Genomic DNA, 12,349 nt, shown 5'->3' on the forward strand with positions numbered 1-12,349 from the left:
GTTTGTGCATGTGCCTGTACAGGTAAGAGTTCCATGTTAGTGCCTAAAGGTGGATTTCCCCAGAAAGGAAAAGAGGCTGACAGAAAGCCCACTCAGCCAAACTCCCAATGGGATTCTCTCTCTCGCAAACTTACTAGCTCAAAGTCCTATGCACAATTACCGGTAGCTACCAACTGCTCTTTAGAGCTAAAGCTGTGGGCAGAGATTAAAATCACAGAAGGAAGTGGGGGGACGACAAAAAATGATCTTAACAACTTCATAAGAGCCGCGATAAACTGTATTGCAAATCAACTTTATGGGATTTGTGTACAAATAATGGACCATCTTTGAGACATTAGTGTAAGTTACGTACAGAAGTAGGTAAGTGCATTTTCATGATTCTACCTAGAAATACGAAGGACTTGAAATAACATTCAAGATGTGAGGAAAGTGTAAGGCACAGGTGTCAAACTCAAGATCAGATCGGGCCCGCCACATGATTTTATGTGGCCTGTAAAGGAAAATGACGGGTGTCGACTTCAATGATTCTTGTTGAAGGCGATAAAAATTTCAAATTGTCATATAACAGACAACATTGAGATATTGCAAGCATTTTTGTGTAATGAAACATGAGCAAAAGTCAAAAAACCTATTACCCTTAATGTGACTCCAAAACAGGTTCGGAAATTTTGTGTGTGAATATGATGAAAGATGTTTATGATTTCACTGTCATAACGGCCCTCTGAAGGAAGCCGTAACTGCAATGTGGCCCGTGACAAAAATGAGTTTGACACCCCTGGTGTAGAGTTTCATATTCAAGAGATTTCACAAAAAGCATAGCAGTCTTACTTTGACCAGATACTGATACTGGTGAGTGTTCCTCTCTAAACCCAGGCGTCTCAGCAGGTCTTCCTCACCTCCCTCAATCAGCTGATAGAAAATGTGAAAGTTCCTTTCACCATGGTTCTGATGAACCACACGCGACTTCTCCAGCAGGTAGTTAATGATGTGACCTCCGACCGGGGCACCCTGGCGACGGGACAAAGGCCAGGGATACATGGGAGAGCAAAATGAGGAATTACGGGAGGAGAGAGTAAAGCTGGGGTACTAAAGTGTAATTGTAACATGCAGGTCAGGGTGAATATTGTAGGATCATGAAAACAGATCCGGGAGGAAAGGAGCAAAATGATTACATCATAAAATGTGGACACTCATCTGTCTGAATGTTAATCCTTACAATCCTCAGCTGAATGAATTTTACATACTGCCACTCTAAATCACACCATCTTGCTCACCTTGAAGTCGAATTGAATATCCATGTACTTGCCAAACCGACTGGAATTGTCGTTACGCAATGTCTTGGCATTGCCAAAGGCCTGAGGGGAGGACAAAGAAATGGTAGTGAAGTTTGGGTAAGAGAAAACAACTGATGGATTTAAAGGTAGGGAAAACAAAGCATATTAGGCGAAAGTACCATAAAGAAGAAAATTCAAACGACAAAAAATTGACAGTATGGTATAGAGCAGTGGTTCCGAAAGTGGGGTCCACGGACCCCCAGGGGGTCAAAAATGTCTTTCCAGGGGGTCCACGACACAATGTCTGAGACAGAGTAAAAAAAAAATCATTTTTCTGAAGAAAAGAAAAAAATAAAAAAAATTTCTTGTGTCTCACTACTGTATGTCTCACATCCTATCTATCCTATTTTGAGACCAGCCCAGATGAGTAACTCGCCAAATCAGCCGTGGAATACTATGATCCCTTTGTTACTACGTACAAGTGTGAGGCGGGGTTTTCAACTCTATTTGATGTAAGGACGAAAAAACAAAATCGTCTGGAAGCTAATCATGATGTAAGAATTGCCCTTTCTAGTGTTGAACCACGTTTTGATTTATTGTGCAAAAATAAAAAGCAAGAGCACCTGAACCACTAAAATTGAGTATTTCTTTGTACCAGAATGGGATAGCTGTGTCCAGCACTACATTATTGGCGAAAGTTGAGGTTGGGGGTCCGGGAGATTTTTGAACGACTCACTGGGGGTCCGGGCTCAGGTTGACTTTGGGAACCACTGGTATAGAGTAACCACCCACATCTGGAGAGCATGTGGACATGAAATTCCAAAATCAAAAAAGAGCTACAATTATCTCTCAAGCAAATCACACTCAAACAGAAAAAAAAAAGAAAACATTATCAATAACATCTTACTGCTCATTTTAAAGTCACTTTTTTCATGTTGACATTAGTCTGACTGGAACCCAAGAGAATAAGTGCAATCCAATATAAAAGTGCAATGCTTTATTAAGGTCACCATCAGTGTTGTCCAAAAACAAATCTTAGAGTCTCACCTCGAGCACAGGATTGGACTGCAGAAGGCGGTCTTTGATAGTCTGCACCTGCTCACTGGCTGGACAGGTCACAGCGTAGTACTGCAGGATCTTCTTTGATGCTTCCGTCTTCCCAGCGCCACTCTCACCAGAGATTAGGATGCACTGGTCTTTCCTCTCTGTCCTCATAGAACGGTATGAGTTATCGGCCACTGCATAGCTGGCAGGTAGAGGGAGAAATGAGAATTATGTCAAGACATATATTAAAAATAATAATAATCTCTTGTTTCTCTAAAGGTTTGTATTGAAGCAAAGACCCAATTAAAAGAAAACAAATAGAGTAGTAATTATTCTTTTTACATTTTATTATTTTAATAGTATTTTTAGGTACTATTTTCTTGTGTTGTACAATTGGTTCAACTATCTTTTAGTCTATTTTTATGTTACAAAGCATGTTTTACCTTTACAATTATTATTTAAAAAAATAAAACGTGGTAAAAATGTTTGTTACCAAAAACTTATATAGATACATTAGATGCAGTAACTGGTCTGTGTCAATTGAAGATAGTACCTTTAAGTTATCAAGTTTAGACCTTTTTTTTTATACTGTGAAATTTAGCGAAATAGTCTGTGTGATTTGGTAGACAATAGTGGTGATAAAGAAGCTGTGTTATATCTGTGGAGTGATTAGACAGTTCACCTTTCTTGCATCTTGATGGAAAAAAAATATGAAGTGAAGTAAAGAGGAAAAAGGAATGACCACCATGATCCATACAGTCCAGAATAGAGCAACATTGGTTACGGTATTATTTTCCAAATAATTGGTCCTATCTGATCTGACATGTTGTTTCAGGTTGGACATATAGCTGTCACCTGACTAACTGAGAGATGATATGCATCATCTTTGCCAAGCCTGTTTCAGATTGTATGTACAATATTGTGAAAGGCGTTGTACTGAGGGTCAGGTTCAGTTCATTGAATTCTCCCGCAAGGGGGTAACCTCTAGTAGTGTCATCATTTGCTTACATTTCTTTCCACAGCTCCCTGACCCTGTCTCTCTGGCGTTCCATCTCAACTTGCCTATTTTTCCTCCCTTTTCCACTCAGGGAGCAAGCATTTGCACTTAAGTGCGTAAGTAAAAAACACCACATCAGAAAGAGAGCGAGCTAGTGGGAGATTATTTGGTTGATGTCACCTCAGTCTCCATTAAGAAAATGTTTGTTTTTTTTAACTGACCTAATGCTCTGGGGAGAATTTACTGCAAGTTTTATCGGCAATCCTGTGGCCTTTTCAAATACAGTAAACACATTTCCCCGTGTCATGGCATCATTGAAACTAAGCAGAAATTGAATGTAAAATGAGGTAATAGTGTTTCAATATTCACCAACTGATGACAGAGTACCAATATTTATAAGGGAGGATCAAATGTGTCATTGTGTTGGAAAAAAATCTTCACAAGACTAAGACATAATTGTACTGTATTTTACAAGGTAGTGGAAATACAACGACATATTACACACTGTCTAGTGTATGGTCTAGTTTGAACAATTCAAAGTTGAAACTGGCAGCAGTAGTTCATGTTTAAGGAGCCGGGCTTTGGAATGTTTTGAGTCCCGCTTCATATAAAAATGGAAATGGAAACTCGATGTTAGAGAAATGCAAGTCTGCTTCCTGAGTACTATCAAGGTGCCCTTGAGCAAGGTTCTGACCAGATCACCGCTAGCTCAAAAGTTGCAGCACTGTATAATGAATATCTCCAACTCCAAAAACACAGAACTCAAAACCAAAGGACAAATTGCCATCCAAACCAGCAAACAGTAATAGCCTTACGAAAGTCTCACTGGGTACAATGACCAAAAGACAAAAATTCTGGATTAATATAACTAGCAATAGCTTGATCATTCGGATCTGCAAAGCCACAAACAGGTGGATTGAAGAGAATTTGTCCGTTTCATTCAGGGTTCATTATTAACAAGAGAATCCCTGTGGTGACGAAGTGTTGCTGAACAGTGAAGCAATAGCACTCCAAAGAGGGAACTCTTGGAACTGTTGATGCAAAGCCTGAACTCTTGTTTTGGTGTGTTTTCCTATATTGCAGATGAAGAAATGCAATTTTATTACTGATGTCTGTTAAGCTGTACTACTTGTTCCCTAGCATTAATTCCCTCTTTTATGAACAAATACTAACTAATTCCGAAATTAATCCGTTCCGGAAGTTGTTTCGTAGAGTGAAATTTTCGAAGTAGAAACGCATTTGACATGTAGATAGTGTAATACGTTCCAAGCTCCCAACCAAAACGAAGCATCCAAAGTACATAATGTAAAGAATAATAAAACAGCTATGTTCATTTACCCTTGGCGTTGGGTGACCATGCAAAGAGAAGGGTTAATGACAAGCAAAAGCCATCGAGGTGGACGGAGGGGGTAAACATTTCGCAGCCAAGAGAAAACATACATACGAACGTACGTACGCACACAATTTAATTCCACAAAAGTTTCTTGGGGCCCATGATGAAAAAAGATGAATAAATTTGCAAAAAAAAAAAAAACTCACACAAAAGTTGTACTTTTCCAATGTGTGGTGCCGTGATTCCGTGACACTTGAGTCTCCAAGGGAAATGGAAAGCATCATGGTAAAAGATTGACATCTCTCCTAGCCAAAGGGATGCCAGGAAGATGCGTCAGCGATAGCCAATGGGAGAGCCGCTCTATCGCACCACACAAACCGAGATACAGGATGTTTATGTTCAGTGGAATTTGGGGAATCCAGCGCCTATTTTTTCCTTTCGTATTCTAAATTCCCTTTGTAACTAGAGACAATATTTTTCCGAGGTGGCGTTTCGTAACCCGAATTTTTAGTTACTAGAGACATTCGTAAGTAGGGCTTACGGCCATCCTACGCTCAGAACATCAGATGTCGGAAGCTATGCAGGTTTGGCCCTAGTTAGTACTTGGATGGGAGACCGCCTGGAAATACCAGCTGCTGTGAGCTTCTCTCCCCGGCTAAATGCAGAGGGGTTGCGTGAGTAAGGGGATCCGGCGTAAAAACTGTGCCAAACAAAAATGCGTTCATTTAAGATGACACGCTGTGGTGACTCCTAATGGGACAAGCCGAAAGGAAAAGAAGAAGAACAGACATTCGTAAGCAGAGGTACCATTGTATATTAAAGAATAGTATTAGAGCAGCGATGATACAAAATGTTATGTTAAGATTTAAATGAACAACAATTAATGAAAAAGTTATTTTCCGTATCTCAAGACAAGGTTAAAATTATGAGCCAATCACGAGTTACAAGGCAAAGTTCAAATCCAAATTCAGTTTTTAAGAAAATCAGCAGACAAAGAAACTTTCATAAACTAGGGTGGGTCCACCCCTCCCCTTCTTGTTTGTCTCCCGGAAGTTTAAAAGGAGAAGCTCGGCTGACCTCTTATTGAGCGAAAGAAAGAGAAAACCTTTTGTTCTTGCTCTGGATCTTGACTTCTCGTGGTCCTGGAGTTCGACCTAGGCACACCAGACCTTTTTTTCTACCTTTTATTTTTTTCCCCCTACACAACGTCCGTGGTACTGGCGGGAATTACGTGCCATCGTCACCAAACAATTGTTGGCCGTAGGACTACAGTGGAACTTCATTTTAGGCCGGAGAAAAAAAAAACACTCCCTACCCACATGTCAAGATTTTCAAGCAAAGCAACCACTTGCATACATGCAGAACCACCGCAGTGCGACACACCTAGCCACCGAGACCTGGGCACAATTAGTTTCAGAAGATCAATTTTTGGCAGAGATGAACTTTCGTCTTCTTTCAAATCAGTCAAGTCGCTCAGGGCAAACATCCTTGTGGTGTGAAGCATCCTTGACTGCCACTTAAAACGGAGAGTTAAACTTTGGCATTTAACCAAATGAAGTAAGTAAATTAGTGTATCACCAATTAGGATTAGATTACAATTGGGAAAGTCTAAATAGAATATGAATTTTCCTCCATTTTTGCATTTTACAAGTAAAGCTACTTGAAGACTTTGATTGGCTGGCAACCAACTCAGGGTGTACCCCACCTCCTTCCTAATGATAGCTGGGAGAGATTCCAGGACTCCCGCAACCCATGTGAGGATAAGCGGCTCGCAAAATGGATGGATGGATGGAGATACTTGTAGAATTAGAAATTATCCATCAGTCCATTGTCTGTACCGTTTATCCTAAACCTGACAAAATATGTGGAGTATGTGCTTTGTGTTTCTTGAATCAAAGATTAGAACCGCGACCTTCGGAGAGAACTCTTCGGAAATAACTAATTTATTGAGGTTTTGACATTGCCACGACCTGTTCATCCAAACATATAATGTGGTGCCCCTTTTACTGATAAAATCATATACTCGGTAATGCTAACACTTAAGCGTTTCATTGTTTCTGAATAGTGGTTGCGGGGAGGTACGGCTGGTGGTCCCTTCCGTGATCTTATGACTAAGTGAATTTATTGAATAACAGATTTATGATTGCAAATGCGTGTGCTGCCTTGCCTGACTCTGACATCCTTACTTGTATGTCCGCATGTGTGAATTCTGGTTCTGTTCAATGCACTGCAATGAGCAAAAGAATGGTTTATGCTTGTCCAATACGATAAACCCTTTCCTTAATCAGTAAACTCAGTATCTTCACATTAATGGGGAGACCTTAGTTCCAGTCTTATAAGATTAAAATAATAATATAGGATAAAAATTTCTATGTAGAGGAAATTGGAACACACCATAGGCTCTCTCTAAGGTCTCTAATCTATGCTAAAGCGGTAGAAACGTCATAATTTTTCTTACTTTCATACTTTCATGAAAAATACTTCTAGCCTGTAACTATAAAAGAAATTAAAAATGGTATAAAAGACAGCAAGAAGGCTGCGGATGCCACATTGTGTCACATGACATTCTAATGCTACTCTCCGTTCATAACCTTGACATGCCATATGCCGTAAACTGGGGACATTGTTTTGAAATGTATTCGAACAAGGATTACTGTACCATTAAAAAAAAAAAAAAAAAAGCTTACTTACATGTGTGGTGAGACCTCATAGAAATTTACTCCACGGTATCGCTCCATATGGTTTTTGGTGTAGATCTCCAAGTCTTTATATGGGTTAACAGACACCAGCACAGACCCAATGTAAGTCTAAAAAAAGGTAGTCAAATTTCATATTGTTAGTTTGAATGCGAATTTCCAACAGACATCAACCATAATTGATTTCGGTTGTGCGATGACATGGAGACACGCAGAGGAGGAAACTCATTTCAGTCGCTGGTATCCAGTATTTTCTTCTTTCGGTCATGACCCACAGTTCGTAGCCATAGGTGAAGGTAGGAAGGTAGATTGAGAAATAAATTGATAGCTTCACCTTTCGACTGAGCCCCTTCATTACCACAACAGAGTGATAAAAAGTCTGCATCTCTACTTAAGATGAACCAATCCACCTGTCGATCTCGCGTTCCATTCCTTCCTCACTCGTGAACAAGACCCCAAGATACTTGAACTCCTCCACTTGGGGGAGGATCTCATTCCTGACCTGGAGATGGCACTCCATTCTTTTCCAACTGAGGAGCAAGGTCTCAGATTTGGAAGTGCTGATTCTCATCCCAGCCACTTCACACTCAACTGCGAACCGCTCCAGTGAGAGTTCGAGATCACAGCTTGATGAAGCTGACAGAACCACATCTGCAAAAAGCAAAGATGCAATATTGAGCCTACCAAACCGGACCCCCTCTCGGCGTGTTGGTGGAATGGAGGAGGTCTTCCAAGTATTTTCCCTACTGAATCACAATGTCCCAAATCAAGGTCAGGAGTGCCCCATCCTCACTATACAGAGTGTTGACCATGCACTGCTTCTCCCTCCTGAGACACCAAATGGTGCACCAGAATTTACTTGAAACCGTCTGGAAGTCTTTATCCATAGCCTCACCAAACTCCTCCCATGACCGAGTTTTTACTTCCCCCACCATCGGAGCCAACTTATTACTAGGTGGTGATCAGTTGACAGCTCTGCCCCTCTCTTCAACAGATTGCTCAAGACACGTGGTCGCAAGTCCGATGACACAACCACAAAGTCGATCATCAAACTGTGACCCAAGGTGTTCTGGTGCCAAGTGCATATGTGGACATCCTTATTTGTGAACATGGTGTTCGTTATGGACAATCCATGATGAGCACAGAAATCCAGTCAGAACACTGCTGGTCTCACTGTCATTGCCTACGTGAGCGTTTAAGTCCTCCGGCAAAATGATGGCGTCCCCAACAGGAGCACTCTCCTCCAGTCCCTCTCGGGACTCCAAAAAGGGTGGGTACTCCTCACTGTTGTTTGGTGCAACGGTCAACAGTGCTAGGGCTCTTTCCCTGCCAGAAAGGTGACATTCCATGTCGCTAGAGCCAGCTTCTATATCGGATCAGCCTTCGGCCACCATCCAGCTCACTCTGCACTCAACCCCTATGGCTCCTCCTATAGGTGAAAAGTCCATGGGAAGGGGTACCCACGTTACCCTTTCTGGCTATGCCCAGCTGAGCCCCATGGGAGCAAGCCCGGTCACCAGGTGCTCGCCTTCGAGACCCACTTCCAGGCCTGGCTCCAGAAGGGGGCTATGGGGGTGACACATGCATTTTTGTACTCGTCATAGTAATTTATGCAGCATGCTTTGTCTGGTCCCTAACCTAGTACCGTTTTTTCGTGGGTGACCCTACCAGGGGCAGAAAGCCCCAGACAACTTAGCTCCTAGGATCATTTAGACACAAACCCCTCCACCACGATAAGGCGACAACTCAAGAATGGGTTTCGTTCAAATATTTACTGTAATTACACCTTCTCTAAAGGAGGCCCTGTAGCTCAGTGGTTAGAGCACTGGTTTGGTAAACCAGGGGTTGTGGGTTTGTATCCCACTGGGGCCTCCACTCCCTGAGAAGGGTTGCATCAGGAAGGGCATCCGGCGTAAAAATTGTGCCAAACATATTTATGCGTTCATCTGAGATGTGACACGCTGTGGCAACCCTGAAAGGGACAAGCCGAAAGAAACACACCTTCTCTAAAATGTTTCAATTCAGGCTTTGTTGCCACAATAGAAAAAAAATGCCATGTTGAACTGAGGACCACTTGTTTTACTTAACAGTGTTAACTTTTTTCCTTGCAAACAAGGGAGCTCTTTTAGTTAGTAGTAACTCCGGGGCATAAAGTTGATAATTACAAAGAAAAGTTTTTTTCAAGTTTTTTTTAGTTTTTTAAAATTTTGTTATTGTTCACTGACTTTCACCAGTTTGAGTTTGTCATTTTACTTAATCTATCCCATCCCACTTTTTTGGTTTCCACTTACATAGATGAGGTTCTCTTTGAAGCGTTTGCGAAGGTTCTCTATGAAAGCAGCCTCGCTTGTGTAGTTCTCCAGCAGGACAAAGTCCTGCACACCCACTCTGTCTCTTGCTGTCAGGGCCGACTCCATCATAGCCCGCACCCCGTCGGTACCCACCACCTAGACAGAGGAGGACGGAGAGTAATTAGACAGGGTGATGAACTAAATGCAATAACCAAAACAATTTTTATACTATAACTGTTCCATGAAGAGACAGATAAAAATAGACATACTGAATTTCAAGCATGTATAAGATATCCAAATTATGAAAAATAGTTAAGACTTTCATACACATTTAAAAATGTAAATCAATTTCACATAACCTAAAACACTAATGATAATGGAATCACAAGCAGCACCTATGCATTAATGTGCAACTAACAAAGGATTTATAGATGCAAGTGTTTGCACAATTTTCAAAATGTAAAAAATAATTTAAGGTGGAGGTGGGACTGCATCAGGGATTCGCGGTGAGCCCCTTCCTGTTTGGGGTAGTAATGGATAAGCTGACAGATGAGGTTAGACTGGGATCCCCTTGGACCAAGGGTGCTCAATGCATCGATCGACCGATCGATCACGGGACGGCATGCCAAAAAAACAAAAAAAAAAACATCAGTCAATCTTCCCTCTAAAAATGCGCACGTGCACAATTGTGTACCGCTGATGCAGTCTCTTCGCAGATATTCTGCGTTGCGCGCAAAAAATAATCCAATGCAAATTGAAAGTATAACATAGAGCTATTCAGTTTGTGGCATTTTTCAATGTGATTCAATGAGTGAGGGATGACTGGTTGTTACATCCAATGGCACAATTCATATACGTACTGTAACAAATGAAAAGAAACCACCGGTTCTTTTGGGCAGCAAATGGAACTTTCTCTAACAACGACTGCTGCTCCGCCACACTTTCTTTTTCCTAGTTTACCTTACAGCCCCCCGCTCTTAAAGACGTACACTCATAATTACAAATGTTACAGTACTCACACAGCCCACCAATGGTTTTATAATGACAGCGTCCACCACCACTGCTTTAGTTCGCAACACAGTCTGGGCAACTAGCGCAAAGACGAGCTAGACATGCTGCTTATGTTTACTTTCGATATTAATGGAGAAAGTTTAAAAAAAATTCTGTTGTTTTAAGATGGAATGACTCTCGGAGTATGTGAATAATCAAAGAAAAAGTGGTTGAACTGGACAAGATGTTCTCTTTTCGAGTGGGAAAGGTCTTGTCTGAAGCCAAAGTAGAAAGTGCAGGTTGAGAAGGTGTGTAATTTTAGAATTCCACCTTGGCACAGCCTGATCCAAGATGAAAGCACAGACAAAGCAGTGCACAAAAAGCTCATTCTGTACTATATATATATATATATATATATATATATATATATATATATATGTTTATATACAGTAGAATACATCACATAACATTAATAACATAACATTGGGAGGATCATCAAAAGTCTGGGCACCCCTGCCTTGGACTATGATGTTCGCAGATGATACTGTGATCTGCAGTGAAAGCAGAGAGGAGGTGGAGGAACAATTAGAAAGATGGAGGCATGGACTGGAAAGGAGAGGAATGAAGATTAGCCGAAGTAAAACAGAATGAATGTGCATGAATATGAGGGGTGGAGGAGGAGGAGTGAAGCTCCATGCAGAAGAGATAGCGAGGATGGATGACTTCAAATACTTGGGGTCAACAATACAGAGCAATGGAAAGTGTGGTAAAGAAGTGAAGAAACATGTCCAAGCAGGGTGGAACAGTTGGCGGAAGGTGTCTGGTGTTCTATGCGACAGAAGAGTCTCCGCTAGGATGAAGGGCAATGTTTATAAAACAGTGGTGAGTCCAGCCATGATGTACGGATTAGAGACGGAGGCACTGAAGAAACAACAGGAAGCTGAACTGGAGGTGGCAGAAATGAAGATGTTGAGGTTCTCGCTCGGAGTGACCAGGTTGGATAGGATTAGAAATGACCTCATTAGAGGGACAGCCAAAGCTGGATGTTTTGGAGACGAGATTCAAGAGAGCAGACTTCGATGGATTGGACATGACGAGAGAGTGAGTATATTGGTAGAAGGGTGCTGAGGATGGAGCTGCCAGGCAAAAGAGCGAGAGGAAGACCAAAGAAAAGATTGATGGATGTTGTGAGGGAGGACATGAGGACAGTGGGTGTTAGAGAAGAAGATGCACGAGATAGGCTTAGATGGAAAAAGATGACACGCTGTGGTGACCCCTAACTGGACAAGCTGAAAGGAAAAGAAGAAGAAGAAGAAGAAGAAGTGTTTGCACAATTGATACAGCACAGAGGAAACGTTAAAGAAAAAATATTACAATTGTCCAAACATCACAAAGGGTGTCAGTGTTTTAGTTATCTCTGAATTTAACTTCAATACAAAAAAGTTAAGTCTGAGGTAAGCACCATTGCTTAAGGTCACACTCACGCAAATTCACTTTTCAGGTTGTATTTTTGACGTTTGGTGAGACTAGACTTTGAAGAAATAGGAGTTTTAGCCAAACTAGCTACAAAAATCTTGAGATTTTATATTAAAGAAAGAAAAGGACAAATAAAGCTGCAAAAATCAAGTTAGAATGAAACACTCACATTTTTAAGATCTTCAACACATCTATCCAAAAGGCCATTTTTTTAAAATGGAAACTTGGGTTTTGCCCATAATTTTACA

The 12,349-nt window shown here is 41.2% G+C and overlaps 1 protein-coding gene across 4 annotated transcripts in view; it reads right to left on the bottom strand.

The window, feature by feature from the left end:
* LOC133504291 (unconventional myosin-Ic-like) overlaps positions 1-12,349 on the bottom strand; it is a 92,992-nt gene that overhangs the window by 33,489 nt on the left and 47,154 nt on the right. For 3 of the 4 annotated variants that reach the window (XM_061826389.1, XM_061826390.1, XM_061826391.1), the window contains exons 2-6: positions 9,636-9,791; positions 7,340-7,455; positions 2,322-2,520; positions 1,275-1,355; positions 829-1,008 (exon numbers count right to left, since the gene is read on the bottom strand). In XM_061826389.1, coding sequence (XP_061682373.1) covers positions 829-1,008; positions 1,275-1,355; positions 2,322-2,520; positions 7,340-7,455; positions 9,636-9,791 — 732 coding nt within the window. Of the gene's footprint in view, positions 1-828; positions 1,009-1,274; positions 1,356-1,453; positions 1,659-2,321; positions 2,521-7,339; positions 7,456-9,635; positions 9,792-12,349 lie in introns of those variants that run through there. The other variant, XM_061826392.1, reaches the window with a different exon arrangement.

The sequence above is a fragment of the Syngnathoides biaculeatus genome, chromosome 8 (assembly GCF_019802595.1).
Source record: "Syngnathoides biaculeatus isolate LvHL_M chromosome 8, ASM1980259v1, whole genome shotgun sequence".
Lineage (NCBI taxonomy): Eukaryota > Metazoa > Chordata > Actinopteri > Syngnathiformes > Syngnathidae > Syngnathoides > Syngnathoides biaculeatus.